This window comes from Ixodes scapularis, unplaced genomic scaffold (assembly GCF_016920785.2).
Source record: "Ixodes scapularis isolate PalLabHiFi unplaced genomic scaffold, ASM1692078v2 PGA_scaffold1__304_contigs__length_218370807, whole genome shotgun sequence".
Lineage (NCBI taxonomy): Eukaryota > Metazoa > Arthropoda > Arachnida > Ixodida > Ixodidae > Ixodes > Ixodes scapularis.
The window spans coordinates 45,540,365-45,560,713 of record NW_024609846.1 but is presented as its reverse complement, the minus strand read 5'-3'; the positions used below and the strand labels follow the sequence as shown (position 1 = coordinate 45,560,713).

The following is a 20,349-nucleotide window of genomic DNA, read 5'->3' as shown; positions in this document are numbered from 1 at the left end:
ACAGTGGTTGAGTACAGTGGACAGGAGTATCTTCAAAAAGAGGGTGTTTGTATCGGGTCAGCGGTAGCGCCGATTCCGTCGGAGATTTACCTGAACAGTCTAGATTCCAGTGTGTCGAGTTTTCTAGGGGGGACGCCAGAGACCTTAGGTTTTGTTCGACGATATTTTGGAACGTACGGCAGAGGAAAAGCTGGGAAGATTTTTGGAAAGAATAATCAGGAAGTCTTCGAATTGGAATTTACGCTAAAAAGAGAGAAAAGTGGGCACTTGCAGTTTCTGGACTTCCAGATCTACGTGACAAATGGTTTATGCTGGGAGTATGCAAAACTCGTGCCGAAGCCTATCCTACTGTGCTCAAGTTGCCACTGTAGGACAGTTAAATGGGGTATTATCGGGTCATTAATAGACAATGTTTTAAACCGATCTTGTGTCCACTACGTAAATAAGGCAGTGGAGAAGCAGATGTGTCGACCAAGGAATGCTGGGTTTTCGAGTGATGGCATAATTGGACAGATTAAGAGCTAGTTGTGGGAACAAAGGAAAGTCCTGAGCCACAGGGGCGTTGTTGGGCGGTCACCCCGTAGCACCATTACATCTCGGACGTTGTGTTTTGTTCGTCCCCTTCTGTGTTCCTGAGTCTCGGGTTTTATTACCATGAATCATCACCAGCTTGCTTGTTTTTTTTAAGTATTATTGTAGAAATATTGTCACTAGTTGAGACTATTTCTAATGTTTCTGCCTGTAACAGAAATTTATTTAGCACTGTTTCTGTTTGTCGTGGGATGTCTTGAATGCTCATGAGATGAGTAGACAGGTGAGTTTGTAGTCTTGAAAAGTGTTGAGCTCGAAAGTACAGTTGTTTATAGGCTCCTTGCACAGACGTCATATCGCATACTTTTGAACACCATGTAAGAGGAGAAGAGAGAAGGCTGCTTTTGTAAGAATTTTGAGTGACGGGTTAATCTTCCGGGAGGAGAATAGCGACGCCTGTGCGTGCCTGTGCAAATCCGGGAGGCACAAAGGAGGATTCTGATAAGAGGGGAGCTCCTTCTTCCCCTTTTCTCTGGAGGGCATCGGAAATGACGTCATGTGCAAGCAGCGAAAACAGCCAAAAGAAACTTTGAGCTAGAGCGTGCTACTGAATACTATGGCAGATAGGCGGAGCAAAACGCCGCCTCATATCTCGGACCCATATCAGCTTCGCCTCATATTAACGAATTAATACGTATGTAAAATTTTTTAATTTAATTTCTAAATGTTGAAATGCGAGTTTTTGGTAGTAAATTTAAAATTTTACTACTCTTTACTTTGATATTAAAAGCGTATACAGTCCTTATTATTTGACGCGCCTAAATTTGACGACCCTAGACGAACGGTAAAGTGCCGTCTCGCAACACTGCATTGATTACGCGGGAAATGGATACCTGTCGATCACAAGAAGCTCAGAAAATGAGCTTTTTGCGAGTGTTCGATTAGCATAGAAGAACGTTGGTGGCGGATTCTCGGCGCCCGTAGCTGTCCGTGATGGGCAAATCTGACGAATCAAAGGAAAAACCACCTCCACTCTTCGACAACGCCAAGTTCTGCCTCGCCGACGATCTTCAAGACGATGAAGAGGTCGGTGTTCCTTTATTTGCCTATCTGCGATGCACTGGTGCCAATATAATGTAGGAATGATCGTAGAGGCTGGGTATTTCTTGTTTTTAACTCGCCGGTCCTGTGCGAATTGGTGCTGTTAAACGGGTGAGTGTCATTGGCGCTTACCGAGGTCGGCACCATCACAAACTGGTGCCTGCAAAGGGGTTTTCGTCGCGGTATTAAACACATCTTGAACGGTATTTGCTTATTGGTTTAATAGCTCACACGAAACTCGAAGTAATTCTTGTACGCTTGTGTTCCAAAAATTACGTTTCCTATTAACCGCAAAAAAAAAAAAAAAAAAAAGCATATAAAGCTTGTTGGTAAGTCCTTTGCAGACCCAGTCTAACCACAAAACCCTTAATTTTCATAAATTTAAAGTTGAGCTGTCGAAATCACAGTTGATGCTCCTTCAGTCCCGTGATTCCATCGGATCATTTTATTAATTTTGTTTTTCGTTATTTCTACACTCTTTTAGAGTGTAGAAGACTAATTTCTCCCATTAGCATCCGCTACCTGACCCCTAGTTGTCGCCATAGGAGCCAAGTTTTCTGCGGCAGCAGTTGACAACGAACCTGAGAGAAACTCTAAAAACATTTCCGGAAATATTCAACTCCGCGCAGTTTCTGAGAACTGGAAAAAACGGGGCCGAAAGCGCCAGCAAGTGTAGTCTCTCTTTATCGGTGATATTTAAGTATTTGAAATTAAATAAAACGGGAGGCACTCACTTGATGGAATGACGTTTTGGCGAACGCCCACGTTTCACCGAATGACACTTTAGAGAATAGTCGGACGCCGCGAAGCGGCGTTTTCGGGTGGGCCAAATGGGTTCACATTTTTGTAACGAGCCGCCACAGACTGTCGCCGCGAAGCGGCGTTAGCGCAGCGCGGCGGATGGGTTAACGCGCGCCCCCGTTATTCGCTAAAACGTCGATTCGCTCATGTGATATGGACCCAATTAAAACAGAATAAGTTTGTCTTCTCATCAAGGTCGTTTCAAATGCATTTTTCTCCTAGAATTTATGGCACAAAAGACTGCAACGGGAAAGTAAGTTCTCAAAACGAGTCTATACTTTGTTCACATCAAAACTGACAATGGCTTTGGGTCCATGTCACATGAGCGAATGATGTTTTAGCGAACAGGGACATTTGAGCGAATCGACGTTTTAGCGATTAACGGGGGGCGCGCGTTAACCCATCCGCCGCGCTGCGCTAACGCCGCTTCGCGGCGACAGTCTGTGGCGGCTCGTTACAAAAATGTGAACCCATTTGGCCCACCCGAAAAACGCCGCATCGCGGCGTCCGACTATTTGCTGAAGTGTCATTCAGTGAAACGTGGGCATTCGCCAAAACGTCATTCCATCAAGTGAGTGCCTCCCGTTTTATTTAATTTCAAATTAAATAAACGCCGCCGCAGACTGTTGCCGCTTCGCGGCGACAGTCTGCGGCGGCCCATTACAAAAATGTGAACCCATTTAGCCCACCCGAAAACGCCGCTTCGCGGCGTCCGAATATTCGCTAAAGTGTCATTCGGTGAAACGTGGGCGTTCAGTTTGCTAAAACGTCATTCGATCAAGTGAGTGCCTTCCAAAAGCTTTGTGGTCGTCGGACCAGTTGTATGTCTACCTTTCACCACGTGATAGTGCTACCGCCCGTGCCCACATGCAGAGTGAGATCAGGTGATGAATGGGAGGTGGGATGAATTCAGTATAGCCTTCAAGCCAAAACTTCGAAGAGGGTCGAAGTTCAGACTAGCTCTTACAAGAACTACCAAACCCTTTAAATTTCTGGTAAACAGCAACCATTACAAATGTACTCTAAATACATATGGTCCTGTGAATGAAGTGTAGGGACAGTTTCCAAGCAAGTAAACTTAAAATATTTGCTCTGGCTTACTGTAATTGCTAACAACATTTGATAGTGTACTTTGCTCCTCATTCGAGGGCTGCTATCACTTACCACCCCTCCGGTATATAAGCAAGGAACAAATGTTTCTGCTCATGGGCTGTTTTTCCTTGTCTCATTGCTATTTTACTGCTTTTCCTAGTTCTCTTGTTGCATCAGATTAATCTTTTATAGTTAGATTACTTCCTCTACTTCTCAGTCTGAAATGTGCCTCCGCTCTTCCAACAGTTATGCAGTGAAGGCGCTTTCAGAGCAAACTCGCTGCTCTGACTTCGCAGAAAAGTCAGAACGGTGGACGGAAGTTGCACTGAAGGAACGCTTGCAAATATTCGGTTTTGAATGCAGTTGAAAACGGGCTTTTTGCATCACTCCAACCAGAATGCTGCATCTCTTACAGCTGGTGCATTTCGTTTGTTTTGCTATTCATTAGCTCCAACTTTATGCTATCGGTATATTACGTACATAGAAACAAATGCTAGAGTGGATGGCTCAGCTAGTGGTAAGAGAAAGTAATAGCAATTAAACAAGCATTGTTAGTTTTCGTTTATTTCCTGGTCGTAACCAACACTACCTCTCCATACCATAAGTCCAAAATATGTCACGCCTCATACTCAGTTTTATTGGTAATCTGGCTTCAATCTTTTGCTCTCAGTTCCAGAATCTCCTATTCCGCAATGGCGGAAGGCTCATCAACTACCTGTCGGACAACGTGACCTATGTAATTGCAGACAACCCTGACAGTCCCACCATCGGTGAAGCACTGGAATTGTATGAGAAGCCGGTTGTCACGGTGAGTCGCTGGCATCAAAGGTGGGACTGGACTATCACTTCTGTCTTTAGCATTGTTGCTTAAGGCAAAATGAGAAATAGTCCAGTGGTACTATCACTGGTATCGTAGCTTTGATCTGTCATAACTGTACCAGAGTGATGGAAATGCTGCGTCATTTGTGCCAAATTGTGCCACAAACGGTCGTCTGCTACATCTTGTGCCAAAGTGCCATTTTTGCCAAGGATTGTGCCACACCTGCCCCAAGATGGGCAAAGCAACAAAAACAATAATATTGGTTGACTCTAATATTTAGAGAAATGGGAGGAGAGGAAATTGGTACAAATATGGATTTCAGCACGTCTTTTCTCACCGTACACTTTGTTTTATCTGAGGTCAGAGTACAGTCGAAGGCTCAAGCACATACTAAAAGTGCAAGCCACAGGACATTCTCTGCACTTGATTCGTTTAGTCTATGAAAGACCATGCGCAGGAAGATGGACAGATGATGGATAAATGATTTAGACATCTAAGCTCTGAGGGGCTGTAGCAATTTTGCCTGCAGTCTTGCACTCACTTTAGATTAACTGTCCTGATTTTGCCTGTATTTAGGAAAGCTCTACTTAAAAAGTGTCATTTTATTTATTTAATTGTTATGACTGAGGAAGTAGAAGAGTGAAATACAGTCACAAAACATGTGAATAAAACAAATACCTCATGTTACTTAAGTCAGCATTATACTTGTTTTAACAATTTTTATTAAAAAAAAGATGGTAAGTCCCAGGAATGTTGAAGAAATATAAATCATGCTAAATTTTTTTTTTCTGCTTCACGGTGTTTTTACATCAGACCGTGCTATAGTGATTCAAGTCTTTTTTTTTTTTTTTGTTTTGAAAAACCATATTTTTGCACTATATGGGAACGTTGTAGCTAATTTTCATCCGGAGATATAAAATTTTGAAGCTGGAGGTGTGGAGATTGCCAAGGTTTCACTATGGTACTTTGCACAGCCGTCAATATCACACTTAAGCATGCACGCAGTAGATATTTGTAAGGTGCATTTAAAGATGGTCATTTTTATATACATTCCTCGTTTTAAATGAAGTAGTTTGTTGGCAAATAATGTGTTTGTTTAAAGTGTTTCGTAAATGTCTTAGTATAGAAATCTTTTATTGGAATTTTTAATAACCTGTGTAGATGTCGTAAGCCTTTAATAAAATAAGTAGAAAAAATTACTACTACATGCATGCTTTGGTATCAAATTGACAGCTGTGCCAAGTACCGTAGCAAAAACTCAGCAGTGTCCACGCCTGAAGCTTCAAAATTTTTTATCTCTGGAATATAATTAGCTATGGTGTTCACATATAGCTGAATGCTCCTGCCAAGATATATTTTTGACATAAATATAAAAGATATGACCCGGGCCATCATCGCATTTTATATGTAGTATTTTTTTTTGTTTATTTTATTTGGTGGATTAACTTGGAAGAAGTAAATCCTTTCGAAGAAACTAACAAAGACAGTCTCCTTTATTTTCCTTTTCTTGCTTTCGTTTTCTTGCAGAGCTCATGGGTGCGACTGTCTCTAAAATGCGGTGCCTTGCTGCCGTATCCTTCTGTCATCGGTTTTTATGCATGAACGTCAATTGTGCTTGTTTACATCATTTTAGTATTATAGGAACGTAGCCGATGGCGCTCTTTCCCACTCGATAGTAAAAGCTCCGTATGATCGTTGGTTTTGTGTTTTTCAGCACAGTGTCAATAAATGCCAAAAGTAGCCCCTTATTTTTGGCATGATTTACTTTTTTTTTTTTTTTCAAATACACTGAAGGATAGCTTACTCCTAGTAATTGCAAGGCTCTGGCCAGGCACTTAGCCAGGGGACGGGCCCATGGAGCCCGGCCCCCCCCCCCCCCCGAAATCTTCCATTTTGCTGGGACCTCCTCTCCCCCCTCCCCCTCATACAGCATTTTGTCATGGGCGGCCCCCCCCCCCCCCCCCACAAAACAAAATCCTGGCTACGTGCCTGGCTCTGGCCCATGGTGACCTCGGCAGAAGGGGTGTTACTTAGCCACGGTGGGAGATAAGAAAACATTGCTGACGTAAAAGGGCGGTCATCTTTGGTTCATCACCCCTACCTGCAATTATAAGTTTTGCAGATCACAAAATCCAAAACTAGCATTTTTTCAACTTTTTTTTATCCACACACCGAAAGTCAGCCCACTTCTTATTTGCACCCGATTTGCTTTTCAATTTTAGGTGGGCTGTCTCTCGGAATATTACGGTATTGTTATTGGATTGTTTTGTTTTTTGACAGGAGTTGGTCTAATATTTTACTTCCGGGTAAGTGTGGATTATAGAATTCTGGTGGCCATACTTATGTGACAGATTATATCATTGTAAAGGATGTCAGGAGCCATTTAACGGTGATGGAAAAAAATGTGTGAAAACTTGCGATCGAACGTTGGGACTCTCTACACCAAACACTCGTCTCTTTGTTGAAATCCTTGACAAGACCAAACAGCCTGGAGGCATTCTCACCACACAAGAACAGGATCTTCTCAAACTGCACTATCTGCCCGTCCCAGGTAAGTCTGATCGGCGCTGCTTACAAAGCAACAAAAGCTGTTGGCAATGACCAGGTGTTAAGTGGCAGGGCACTTGGAAAAGTGAGAAAGCACGGAAGGCACACTTGCATAAAAACAGTGGATAGTGAGGCAGTGGATAGTGAGGATGAGCTTGAAGAAGGTGGGGAAACTGCATAATCATTAAAGACTTGAGCGTGTTGGTGATCTACATTGACTTAAAATGAAAGAAACACTTTGTTTTAGTCACTGCATAATCATTCATTTATTTTTCGTTGATAATTAATTTGTCATTAATCTGTCTGTCAAACTTTTTTCTGTGGAAAGTTCAGGTTTATGAGCTGATCAAGTTTGTTAGCTTGTTGCTCTGCCAAAAGAAGAAAGAAATAAGTTTGCTTTCTGTGTGTACGTTTTCTGCTCATGGCCCAAGGTTGAGAGGGCAGAAGTTGTTTTTGTTTGTGTCATATTGTTTTACATCAGGAATGGTGACAGTTAAAAAACATGAATGCTAAAATTTGAAATGTTTGCTAAAACTTTTAGTAATGGAAGAATGAATTGTAACCTGGGGAGTCCGCATTAATTGTTACATTTTAAGCAAGTTGAACTAAGCTAGCATATAATGCTTTGTAGAAGCAACATGGAATGTAATGTGCGGAAGCACGTTGAGCAACAACTGAGTTTTGAAATGAATGTCTTGCATGAAACAAAAGTTATGGTTTTTCGTTCACATGTAATTAAGAAATATTTACATGGTATAAGACAGTTTTGCACTGTGTTGTACCATGTAAATGTTTCTTTATTAAACTGCTTAGGAACTGCTGCGAAAATTTCAGGAATATCTCGTTAATGTCTATGATGTCTTCTGTCTCATTTAAAACCAATTCACACAATTTTTTGATCAAGCTGTCCGCCTCCCGTGGGCTTCCTGTAACCAACCAAAGACTTTAGTTACAACATTTTTGCTATTCATAAGCTTCTCTCACTACTGAGATATAAACATAATATGTATATAGACATAAGACCCTTAGTAACTGTATTTGTCATCCAGAAACTAATATATCATATCACTTTCATTGAGTTCATTACCCCCCATATGCATTCTGATGTGTGCCATCCGCTTTGGTAGTCACAAACCAAAGGACAGACACGACAGAGCATAGGGTTCGCTCAGAAATGCTACTGCATTCAATACGTTGCTTACGTCTGACATAGTGACATTTGATTGTCGATTGCAGATGTCCAGGGCCGACACCAAGGCTGTCTGGGCCATGGTGACGTTCTACGGCGGGAGGTTCCAGCCGGACTTGGATGCTTCGTGCACCCATCTGGTGGCAGGAAAGCCAGAAGGGGTAAGCCACCTCCTGGACTGTGTTACATCTTGAGGAAAATCCACCCTCTAACTCCTACTTCCAGTTTCTTGTTGTTGGAGAAACACCTAAAGATGACTGCAAAAGATGACCCAACCCAAGAAATGGTTGGACATAGATTTATGCATAGCGCAAGTTCACCTGCTACTTGCACAAAGGTTGCGATGATGTCGGAACGTCGAGTTTTTACTGGCTGATTGAAGAATATAGTGGGTAGACCTCAAGGCATCTAGTATTGAGGTCTACCCACTATCCTTTTAATCAAAGCCAATCAGAGCTCGGCGTCACTCTGACATCACCGCAACTCCTGCACAAGAAGCAGATGTCTTAGTCTCTGCATAGGCTATGTGTGACGTGATAAGAAGTCTGAGATTTTCAAAGGGCCGGCAACAACACCTTTGACGGTTTAAAAAGAAATATCTGGGATTCTTTTTTTTTTTTTCTTCCAAATATGAAGTTTATAGCATTGTCCAGGGCAACTCCTCCAAGACAAACAACTTTTGTGAGCTTCTTGGGTCGCGTAACGAAAGTGAGCTGATCAGCTTTTTCAGCCGATTTGACTTCCATGAGGGGTGCACTGAGATTTATTGTATTCTTGTTTGTGAGTGTATAATTGGTATTAATGTACAACTGTAGAAAAACTGGCATTTAATGCTCCTGTTAGTCTTTGAAGCCATGAAGAGAGTTGAAAAAAGTTGTCGATTTCATACTTGGAGGCATATTTCATGAACTGTCTCATGGAGATTCTTTTTTAAAGGTATGTAGTGAACCAAGGTATGAAATAGAGTAGCCTTTTTGACCAGGCAGTTTTTTTGACTGGGTACATTAGAACAAGGTACATTCAGTACATTGTTCTAATGGATAGCTATTCTTTTTGGGCTGCAATATCTAATAGCTCTATAGTACCTGCAAAGCCCTTCTTTGTCGGAGCATAGTACTTTTCTAGTTCAAGGGAACAGCTTCCAGCACTGTGAAACTCAAGACAGACGAAAAATTATGAGGAGCACATACTACAGAGGCTTACTTGTTGCATTCCTTCACTCTACAGGCAAAATATGAAAGAGCCATGGTAGCAGCAAACAAGCTAAGGATTGTGACACCAGATTGGGTCGCGGAATCAGTGAAGAATAAGTCTCTGTGTGATGAAGAGCTCTACCATCCACGGCTGCTGATCATGCCCAAGCCTCTGTCTCCACCCACGCCTCCGAAACCTCCAACTCCACCAACCACAGTCCCAGTGGTAACCAGTTCACCCAGCCTTGCCGCCTTCCGAAGCATGCAACAGCAACATCAGATGCAACAATTACTTGCTCAACATCAACAACAACAGCAGCAGCAGCAGCAGCTACAGCAACAGCTTTCGCAACAGAAACTTTCACAACAGCAACTTTCCCAGCAACTACTCCAGCAACAGCTTTCTCAGCAAGTGCCACAGCAACAGCTAGTCTCCCAGCAGCAAGTTCCACAACAGCAGATTTCGCAACAGCAAGCGTTTCAACAGAAAGTTTTGCAACAGCAAGTTTCCCAGCAAGAAGTTTCACAACAGCAAGTTCCACAGCAGCAACAGCAAATTTCTCAGCAGCTGTCTCAGCAACTTTCGCAGCAGCTGTCGCAGCAACTCTCACAGCAACTCTCTCAGCAGCAACTCGCTTCGTCTCCATCCCCTCAGCAACAACAGCAGCAGCTTCCTCAGCAGCAGCAGCAGCAGCAGCAACTTAGCCAGCAGCTTCAGCAGCAACAGATGGTGCCAACTTCCCAGTTCCCCGCACGGATGGTGAGCGTATCGAGCGGAGACATCAAAGTGTCACTTGCGGGAGGTCAGGGAATCAGCATTATGACCATCAACAAGCCGCAGGTGAGAAATCTTGTTAGAGGTATTGCTGAAATGGCTGTAGTTTCAGTAGGTCCGTTGTCAATATGCTGAATGTTGTCTACCGTGGTGGTACTGGCACACGACCGTAAAGTATACCGGTGAAGTACCCACCCCACTTTCATTGAAAACTGGGTTATTCTAGACATGGCCGCTTGTCCTGTCAAATGGCTAAACACCAAGAGCTTTGAAAGCAGGGAGAATGGAATGAAAAAACATTTATTTTCACATGATATCTCCGCCATCACCGCTGGCAGTCTTGTGGCCACCGCAAAGAGGGAAAAAATTTTAAGTTGATGCCAGTGCTTTGGAGAAGGCGGGCGCTTAACGTAAAATTTGCAGAATTCTCAAGTTTGGGAAAGGTTAATATTGTGCGCTTGTATGAAGTGGGTGCTTATGCAGTATTTTATTGTAGCCAGTCACCAAGTTTGGCTTGCAGGTGGGCTTGAGAAAAGTTTTGCCCTTTTTGGGACCTTTGGTTTGTAAATTACGAGATACCTTGAATTTAAGGACATTTAAAAAGATATCTAACTGACATGCTATATTTAAAAGGCCCCTAGTAGGGGTGGACTAGGAAGACAACACAGCATAAGGCTCATGCTTTTTAGTATGCTTTTTCTGAACATGCTTATCTGCATCACATTGCTGCACTTCCAAACCTACTTATGCTATGGTCTAGCAAAAGAAAAAACTGCTATATTAGACACACCAGACCTACTGAACCATTTTCGAACTGAAAATAAGCCCAAGGAGATTGCTTAAAAACATTTTGTCCTCTTGTGCCATGAGGCTCGTCCCCCGCATCGTTGAGAAATAAATGTTCACCATGTTGCATTTAGGGATCATTGGCCCAACCAGAAGTGTCTTGAGATCTGCAGCTCGAGTTCTGAATCCCATGTGAAGTTAGAGGCTTCAAAAACAGTAAACTTTTGTTAATTCGAGCTTGACGGGACCTTGAAATAGACCGATCTCACCAAGCGTTCGACGCATGCGCGAGGCAGCCATAACTTTAGTTTACAGCAGGCAATCATCTGTACACGAGACTGTTCGTGCCCTGCACGCGCAGAGCTCCAGCGAGGCTGTCGCACATGCAGGAAGACTAACGTTCCCTCGATGCATTGTGGCAGCGGTGGCGTAGTCAAACTGGCTGGTGAGATCGGTCTATTTAGTCGAATTATTCGAATGATCGAATTAAAAAAAAGGACAGAAAAACGGTTAAAATTAAACTTCCTTTTATTGTCCGAAGTACTCACAATGGTCTGCTGCCGTCTGCGCTTAAAACGCGTGCCCAACAGCATGTTCTGGAGAGCCGCGTAAGTGAATGTCACGTCCACAAAAAATCACGCACTAAAAAAAAAAAATTTTACAGGTTGATTTTGGCGCTGTGCGGCCAGACCATCGGCGACAGAGAAAAATAACAAAAAAAGGAAAAATGAACCCGCGCTTTCCAGCACGCAAGGTGGACCGCACACTATGCACTTTGAGAGCGTGCGCTGTCTCCGCGCCCGACCACGTGCTATGCTCTCTGCGCTACTCCAAGCCAGATTGGTTGCACTGGCTGGCTCGTGTCATTCGCTGCGGTCCATCTCAACGGTGTAGAGCAGCAGGTGCATATTTGTGTGCGTTCGGCTTTGCAGCAAAGGGCCCGTGTTTCGCGGTACGTTGGTGGTTTTTCTGCTGTGGTGCCGTGCAATGTGAGCCTGCGTGCATTCGCTCGGGAGGAATTATCCGATGTGGAGTCTTCCCAAGTTCGAACCATCAAACTTTTCCTCCCACAGAAATGTATGGGTGCTCGCCGGGACTTTCGAACACGATCGAATTAAACGGAAAGTCGAATTTACCGAAGTCGAACTAGCAAAAGTTTACAGTAGTCTGCTTTCGTTGTATATTGCAGAGTAACTGTGTGCATTATCAATAATGCTTTAAAAACAAGAAAGCCGCCTACAGGTGGTGTTTGTCAAAATCTGGAGTGGGACATTGACGCGATTCGTACCTGGTTCCGGTTCAGTACCCATCCTGTAACTGAAGATCATTTTGAACAATTTCTGTATTCAGATGTGAATGGTATAAGGAAAAACAGGAAAAATGACAAAAAATTGAATCTGACATAGAAATAAACTTGAAGGAACAGGGAGTGCAAGGAAAGAAGTCTTGTTACATAACTGTTGGCAACACAGCAGCCCGTATGCAGCTGGATGGAGATCAAGGACATTTGCTTCCTTTTTCTGGGCCAATGCTCCCAACGAGTCTCTCAGCGGCTCTCTCCGTTGTTTTTTTCCAGAAGATGTTAGACAAACCAAAAGGCCACCTTTCTTTTTAACATTTTTTTTTTCTGGCAAATGGAGATATGTGCTGTTAATTGTTAGGAAACCATATGGAACCCCCGCAAAGTGAAAAGCGCCATCATCTGTTGACAAAACTAACTGGTATTCCCCTCCCAAGACATTGTTTTCAAGTGCCATTGCATTTCTTTGGACAGTCGTCCCGGGAAAATTTGGATCTGTAACATGAAATCCGTGCACATGTATGTGACACAGATTTTGAGCCTGATGCTCAACCACTGTGACAAGGGCAACTTGTGACACACTAGTCATTACGTGCCATTCTCCTCTTCTTGTCTCACGTGCATTTCGCGCAATGAGGCTCTCGCTGAATGTTGCGCAGTCTTCACAGTGCCCCGCAAGAGGAAGGAGCGTACTGTAGAGGAGATATCCAAGCAGAAGCAGCAACGGGCTGAGTCTCTATTGAACGAAATTGCATGGATATTTGACGCTTCATTACCCTCTGTGGGGCTTGTTGCAATTTAAAGGGAGATTCAAATAAAAACCGGCAATATTTTCCAAAAAAAAGTGGTTTTGGGTTTTATTATTTTACTATTTTTGAATCTTGATATTTGGTTTATAAATATAATTAGTGCCAGTTATGATCATGAAATTGGTCAAATGCGCATTTGAAGACCTCCAGGCAACCCAGAACGGCATGAATTTGAGCCGTATTTCTCTGCGTCGTTCTTCAAGTTGTGACGTCCCACTCCAGTTTACATTTGCAAGTAGACCTATTCGTCTCCTCTTCATTGCAGTCTTCTGTAGCTTCATTTTCTCTCAGAAATTTATGAACATAATATTTTCTGCACCGCAAAAGAGTACAGCGACACATCTATGGTAACATTCAAACATGTTTTTCTTTTTATGTAATTTTGGAGCATTTTCGCAGTCTGTGCACAAGAATTTCTGTTCTTAACGTTGTTCTATCACAACGAAATTTGGCATACCTATACTTTAGAATATGTAGAATGCAAGTATCTAGGTTTGGTTAGAGTGTACCGTAAAATACCGGAGAAGTGCCCACCCCACTTCCACTGAAAACTGGGTTAATCTAGACATGTGCGCTTACCCGGTCAAATTTGGCGCTTAATGTATAACTCGCAGAATTCCCAAGTTTGGGAAATGTTAATTGTGGGCGCTTGAACGAAGTGGGCGCTTTTGCGGTATTTTATGATATATTTTTTTTATATATATTTATAAAAAAAAAGATTAAGAAACATTGTTAGCCCCTTGAAATTGTATCTTTACTATTTTTAATTATGTTAAAATGACTCATTGCACACATTGTTTTTGTTGTTCACTGCTCTCAATGGTTTGAAAGGAGTGAGTTAATTAATTTGACTACACTGGGCTTTTTTAAGTTTGTTGCCATGCCTCATGTGTGCGCAAGAACATGGTTTTTACGGCATGTACATTGTATTGAGAACCTGAAAAAACAAGCTATATCAGATATAATGCCAGATTTATGAAGAGAAGATAAAGCACCATAAACTGTAACAATTTCATTTCGGTATTACAAATAATAAAACAGAATGCTCTTCCAGGCACATGGCCCCTTTATCGGTGAAATATAGCCCTCGTAGAGGACAAGCAATGTCAACATATTCTGCACCAAAGCACTGCAGAAACGCAGGCCTGTTCCTTTTTAATACAGAATGTGTTTTATGAGTCGTTTTCTAGGAGGAAATTGTCACGGACGAGCGTCACAAACGAGTGACACGCTGGTGGAAGCGTTACATGTTGTTAAGGTTATATACGCATATTAGTTTACAAAGGTCTACATAACACCGACGTAAGAAACACGCCTCGCCGGGGCTTGAGCCGGGGTTGGTAGGGTGGCAGTCAGACACTACAGCCACCGAGCTGCGTAGCAGAGCCATTCTGGCGAAGTAAATTATTAAATTTGCATAAATAAATAATAAAATATAAGTACTGAAATGAAATAAAAACAATAAAAAATAAATTAGTTAAAGAAATAGATAATAAAAAGGCAGAAAAATTAGCAGAAACCACACATTGAGCATGGTTTGTGCAGGACAAATTCTCTGCTCCCTGATTTTTGTCGGCCTGTATAACTTCTCAATGTTTCTCGCAGTTGTTGCTGCAGCAACAGCAGCAGCAGCAGCAGCCAGGGGGTGCGGGAGGAGCGGTGGCCGGCTCAGTGCGTCCCCCCGAGGGAGCCCTGAAGCCGGTGATGCAGATGCAGCTGATGCAGCAGAAGCAGCAGTTCCTGCAGCAGATGCAGCAGAGGCAGCAGTTTCCAGCTGGGCTGCCCGTCGTGGTCACGCAGCAGGGCCTTGTGACACAGCGTCAGGTCAGCAAGCGTGGCGTAGCACTGACCGCGAAAAAAATTCGGGACTCTGTATTCGTAATCTCGAGGACCATTTGAAACTCGAGGAACTCCTATCCATTTTCTGTGGTATTTCAAGAATCCCTCCCAGCCTGTGCAGCAGTGCAGAAGCCTACTGACCTAACAACTAAAGAAAAAAGTACAATTTTGTTTTTGTTTTGTTTTTATGGCAAAATTAAACTATTATAATATCTAAAGCACCCTTGCACCCTCGCCATTATCTGTCGAGTGTTGCACCAATCAGACGCTTTTTTTTTAGCAGAAAGAGGCCGTAGGTAGCGAAATCAGGTTTCTAACTATTTACTCCTTACTCCGCCAAATTAATTCTTTGAAATATTGATGATTGATGGTGTGTTGGCGTTAAGGAACCGATTTATGAGGTCCTTTCAAAGGGCTGACGATCCAATTTGCTCCCCCTCTCTGTCCCCAGTCGTGGCCCACACAGGGTGGTGTGCCGCTCACCCAGCAGCAGATGATGCAGCTGAGGCAGCGTCAGCTGCAGATGCGCCAGCTGACGCCCCAGCAGCAGCAGCTGCTGGTGCAGAGCCTTCAGCGTCAGCAGCAGCAGCAACAGCGCCCGCTGACGGTGCAGCAGTTCCAGCAGGCAATGCACGGACAGCCTCCCGTCGGGGGTCTTCAGCAGCCGGGCCAGCAGGCACAGCCGCTCAGGCACCCCCAGCAGATCATCATTCAGCAGATGCAGCAGCAACATCAGAGGCAGGTCCCTCAGCAGATGCAGCAGCAACAGCAGCAGCCGGTGCAGCAACCGGGGCAGCAGCCAGGACAGCAGTTTCAGCAAGTCATTCAGGTTGGTCAATGACCTCTTAAACCTGGTGGGTCTCTCAAAAAACAGTGATGATAGACTGAATTGCATTAGGAGAATTGTGATTGTGCAAAAGCGCGAAGTGTGAGGTAAAAATGGTCTGTTAGATTAAATTTGGTTACTGTAAACTACTTCATTTTCGCAAGCTCATTATTTCGCAAATTCCGTGAAGTATGATTTTTGGGATTATTTCGTGAATGATGGTGGTATGCTACGTATTTGTTACCATAGTGCAGAGGTCTCAAACACTCTGCCTGTGGGCTGCATCCGGCCTGCTATGCTTTGGGATGGGGTCCGCAAGCATCCCGCGGCTGCGAGCTTCCATTCATCTGCCTCAGGTGCCATCTGCACCATGAATAATACCTAGTTTTATACCGTCAATTTATTTCCGCTCAAAACGAAACTCTGCTTCTGTAACATGTTCACGCATTTTGCACTAATCTGCTTATCTTTTGGACGGAGTATTACTTTGTCTAAATATTAGCTTCTCATTATTTTCTTGTCTAAATCAAGCGGAATGGCAATACCACCTAGGCTACAAGTGCAATCTCTCTGCCCAGGGAGGCACCCCGGCTGCCCAAACTCTTCATCAGAAGAAACTGCCAAAAATAAAGCTATGAGCTCGAGCGTCTAGCTGCCATACAAAAGTTTTAAAATTATAAAAACATATTCTAATAATGCTGCTATAAAAATCGCTAGGAGAGTAGAAACTGCATTATGAAAAGGAAAAGGAAAGGCAACGATGGTGTGCTTGCTCTCGTTCTATTAAAAACTGCCAGCGCTGTGGTGTGGCGGTGTTTTAAATCTTCTTATAACATCATGTGGAGGCCCGAAGTAGTCGTGCATGCAAACGGAAGCTAAAGACGGCAAAACTGTGAGCTTACAAAAAGTAGACAGCACAAGGTTCCTTGCCTAGAAAATCTTTGATGTGTTGCTGGGACAGTCAGCTGCTTTGCAACGTGAAACACCACTGCTGTTTGTTTGTTTATACCTTTTTCCCAAAATATCATAATATTGCCCCCCCCCCCCCCCCCCCCCATATCCTTGGCCTTTGACCTCTTGAGGGTGGGCTATATGGCCCCCACACTTGAATGAGTTTGAGACCACTGCCATAGGAAAGCACACTAGTGGGATTTATTCTTTTCAATATTAGAATAGTCGCAAATTTCGCGAAAATTAAGTGTTTTTGCGAAAATGAAGTTCTTTACAATATTAGAAAACAAATCTTTCTTCTTTTATGTAATTTCGATGCAGCACCTTGTGGTGATGTAGAGATATTATTTGTGCAATAAGATGTAGCATTCAATTTAGTGTTTGAAAATGGTATTCCAATTAGAGGATTCATTAATAAGTTGTTAATATGAACAATTGACAGAAATCTGCCTGATATTGGGAACAGTAATTGAAGGTGTCCAGCCAAGCCCTAATTCTCATGGATCCAACATTTCAAGTCCTAGTGGCGTCTTCAGGGGTGGCTATGGCTATGGCTATTGAGGACTAGTACACCGCTCATTAAAGGGGCACTAACTGGTTTTTACACACGCCGAGGTTTTTATTTGAACATGACCTATAAGAGCCTAACTACCCAGAACACAATTTGGTGGTTTGAATTTTGTTTTCTTTCTGCCCGAAAACAGTTGGTTGAGAATTCGCCGGTTTCAGCAGCTCTTACTCTCGTTTCCATGGTCAAGTGGTGTTCAAACTATGTGTTTTAAATACTCTAAACAACTTAATTTTCGCGAAGCCCTAATTTTTGCGAATTTCACAAATCGCCTGCATGTCGCGAAAAGTAGTTCCCACAAACAATTCCGGTAAAATGGAAACTCATTAGAATCTATATTGAGATCTCACTTTATTGCGAAAATTGGAACCCGCAAATTATTCCAATGCTTCATTCAGCTTTGACCTAAATCGCAAAATATTGAGCCCACGAAAAATAAGTCGTTTACAGTATATTCAAAGTTGTGGGTTATCTAAGACAAACATTCAATATTAAAGACAAAAAAGAATGAACCCCATTTTTTGGGGCCTCCCAAAAGCTACAAATACGTTGATCGATGCTAAAGTTGAAGCCTGGGCGAGTTGGTATGACATTCTTAAAAGGTTAAAACAGCGCAAAAACGACGGACAAGGTAAAGGAGGACACGGACAGAGCGCAGCGCTCTGTCCGTGTCCTCCTTTACCTTGTCCGTCGTTTTTGCGCTGTTTTAACCTTTTAAGAACGTTGATCGAAACAGAAATGTTGCAAAGATCACAGGAAGTACATGTATGCATCATTCTCAAAAGGCCAACGTATCGTGGGCTGGATGACGCGATGGTAGCACACGACAGGCCAACGTTGCGACGGACGTGGGTCCGCTACTTCGTAACTGTTTTTCGTGGTACCAACCAATCGGCCTTCAAGCGTAGAATATTGAACGGAACGGATATAAGTGCAAAACAATCGCACGACAAACGGTTCACGCAAGTTCGTCATCATCGTGCATGCTTCGAAAACCAGAAAAGTGGAGGAGAAAAAAAAAATGCAGTCAAATGTAGTTACATGACTTCCGGCCCTGATCTTTCATGCTCGTGTTTCGGTTTCAATCGGTTGAGTTTGGTTACTTTATTAAATATATACACGAGTCTGCAGCAAAATATTGATTGGGTAGTCCCCTGGAACCACACAAGATCGCCTGGCAAAAAATTGTAAAGAAAATTTTTCAGGAGTGTCTGTGTCCTTTTAATGGTTGTGGCCATAGTCGCCCCCGAAGAAGAGGCCGAGTGGGTCTCGAAACATTTCGTCCCCAAGAATTGGCGCTTGTTTCGCATGTTTAATTATTAATGAGTTGTCTATCAGTCAGTTTTTTGTCGACGGGGTGGATAAGTAATGAGTCTCTAAAAGAAAACCGGCGTCAAAAGAGTTTCATCGCGCGAGGGGCGATAAGGTATGCGACGCATATAGAATTGCGTTCCAGCCAGGAAATCTTTTCCTACCAGCTCCCTCACTCGCTTCCGACAGGGCGCAGTGCCAGGCCTGCAGCAACCGCAGCAGCAGCCCCAGCAAGCGCAGCAGCCGGCGGTTTCCCCGATCCAACAACAGTCCCCTCAGCAACAGCTGGCCCAACCGCAACAGCAGCAGCAGCTGCTCACAGGAACGCAAGTGGTGACGTCGTCCGGCGGCCAGCAGCCGGCGCAGGTGGCGATGAAGCCTCCGCCCCAGTACCCTTACGCCGGCGAGAGGGTGCTGCCCGTGGCCGCCGGGCACAGGGCACCCTACCGGGCCGGTGTGCCGCCGCAGGCCCCGCAGGTGCAAACATTTCCCCGCCATCCTCTGTCCGCGGCTCGGCCGCCCAGAGTCTGGCGTGGCACTTGTAGGACGTCACCGGGTGGAAATCGAGGGACCACTTTTGTGGATGCTGTAAACGCACCGGTCGGAGACGCGTTTCAGGCGCCACAGTGCTACTGCCTTCGGCGACGCTTCGGCATCTCGCAAGCCTTGAGTATGCATGCGCGGCCGAAGGCAACGAATGCATGCTGGGAGCCGGGCATTCGAGAGACGCACCTTGCCATTCTCATCCACGGTTGGTTCTCAAACCTAGTTCCCGGAGTTGCGACCAGGGTCTTTCGAGCGTGCGGATACTCCGTTCATTTACACCCGTGTAGAGTACCTACCCAGCCTAGCAGTAACTGAAGTGCGACCAAACCAGGCATTTGTGCGGAGGCTCTAGAATTTTAGGATCTCGAGGAATGCTCATCTCCTTCGCATAGCGGCCCGGAAACCCCTACCCCTTTCAACATTGTTGCGGTGAAGCGTTGCTGAAACATGCGGACTTCGTTAGCAGTAATGCATATACTGAAGGGGTGGTTGGTTCGTAGCTCTGCCAAACTCTTCCTTGGGAGGCATGGCCCAGATATGATAATACGGTGCTCTAAACTAGAAAATATATGAGCCTGGTCATGCTGACAGACTGGTATGAGCAGAATGTGCAAAGGGTCTTCCAGTTATCGGCATTCATCTGCAGGGCCCCTGATGAAGGCCCTTCCTGCTGCTTCTGCCATTTCTGAAGTTCCCAATAAGCTTGCGTATGTTCTACGGCCATCTCATCTGCTTCGTAACAGTCCCGACCGCGGTGGAAAAAGAGAGAGGCATCTGAAGGGCACCACCTTGCTACATAGGAAGTGTGTTGAAGATTCACTCCCATTTCTGACAAATGCCGCAAGATGGCACAGCATGGCACACCCACACGCTTTCAAGGCGGCAAGGCGCACGGCCTTCGAGCGCTGCACAAAAAGTTTGTCTTTGCATTTGAGAGCAGACGCCATCTTTTGGTAGTTCGTTTGTTAAGGGGGGACACTACCCAAGAGAGTCCACTTTTGAACCTTTCACTTAATATGAATGACATTTATGGCATATACTGGCATTTGCAAGGCAGAATTCAGTGCAAAGTTTCATCTGAGTACATGAATTGTAAAATAAATTATAGTCGTTTTTATTAGGAACACTCCGACTTTGCTTAGGAAAACAATCGTTAGGAAACTAATGTAATACCCAACATTTTTCTTCACTAGACACTCAGCAGAATGCCTGGAGAGTGCAACTGTGAAAACAAAAGTTCCAAAGAGTAATTTATTTTATGCAAACATCGCAGTGAAAAATGAAATAAAATTTTTGCCTCTTATGTCGTCGACAAAATCTTAACATCCACAAAGCAAAAAAAACAATTCCACAATTGCATTGCC

General features: G+C 43.9%; 1 protein-coding gene across 1 annotated transcript; it reads left to right on the top strand.

Annotated features, from left to right (window-relative positions):
* The first annotated feature begins 1,132 nt into the window (after positions 1-1,132).
* LOC121832988 (transcription factor SPT20 homolog) lies at positions 1,133-19,337 on the top strand. Its single transcript, XM_042290149.1, has 10 exons — positions 1,133-1,617; positions 4,196-4,333; positions 5,873-5,916; positions 6,833-6,896; positions 8,129-8,242; positions 9,309-10,115; positions 14,550-14,768; positions 15,235-15,612; positions 18,629-18,916; positions 19,209-19,337. Exons 1-10 carry the CDS (start codon positions 1,525-1,527, stop codon positions 19,335-19,337), a joined length of 2,274 nt encoding a protein of 757 aa, XP_042146083.1. The 5' UTR covers positions 1,133-1,524.
* The last annotated feature ends 1,012 nt before the right edge of the window (positions 19,338-20,349 follow it).

Excerpts from the sequence above, each read along its gene's own strand:
- LOC121832988 (XM_042290149.1), top strand. The coding sequence starts at position 1,525 with ATGGGCAAATCTGACGAATCAAAGGAAAAACCACCTCCACTCTTCGAC. Across the intron at positions 4,334-5,872 it reads ATGAGAAGCCGGTTGTCACG|AGCTCATGGGTGCGACTGTC; the intron begins GTGAGTCGCTGG and ends GTTTTCTTGCAG. Across the intron at positions 8,243-9,308 it reads TGGCAGGAAAGCCAGAAGGG|GCAAAATATGAAAGAGCCAT; the intron begins GTAAGCCACCTC and ends TTCACTCTACAG.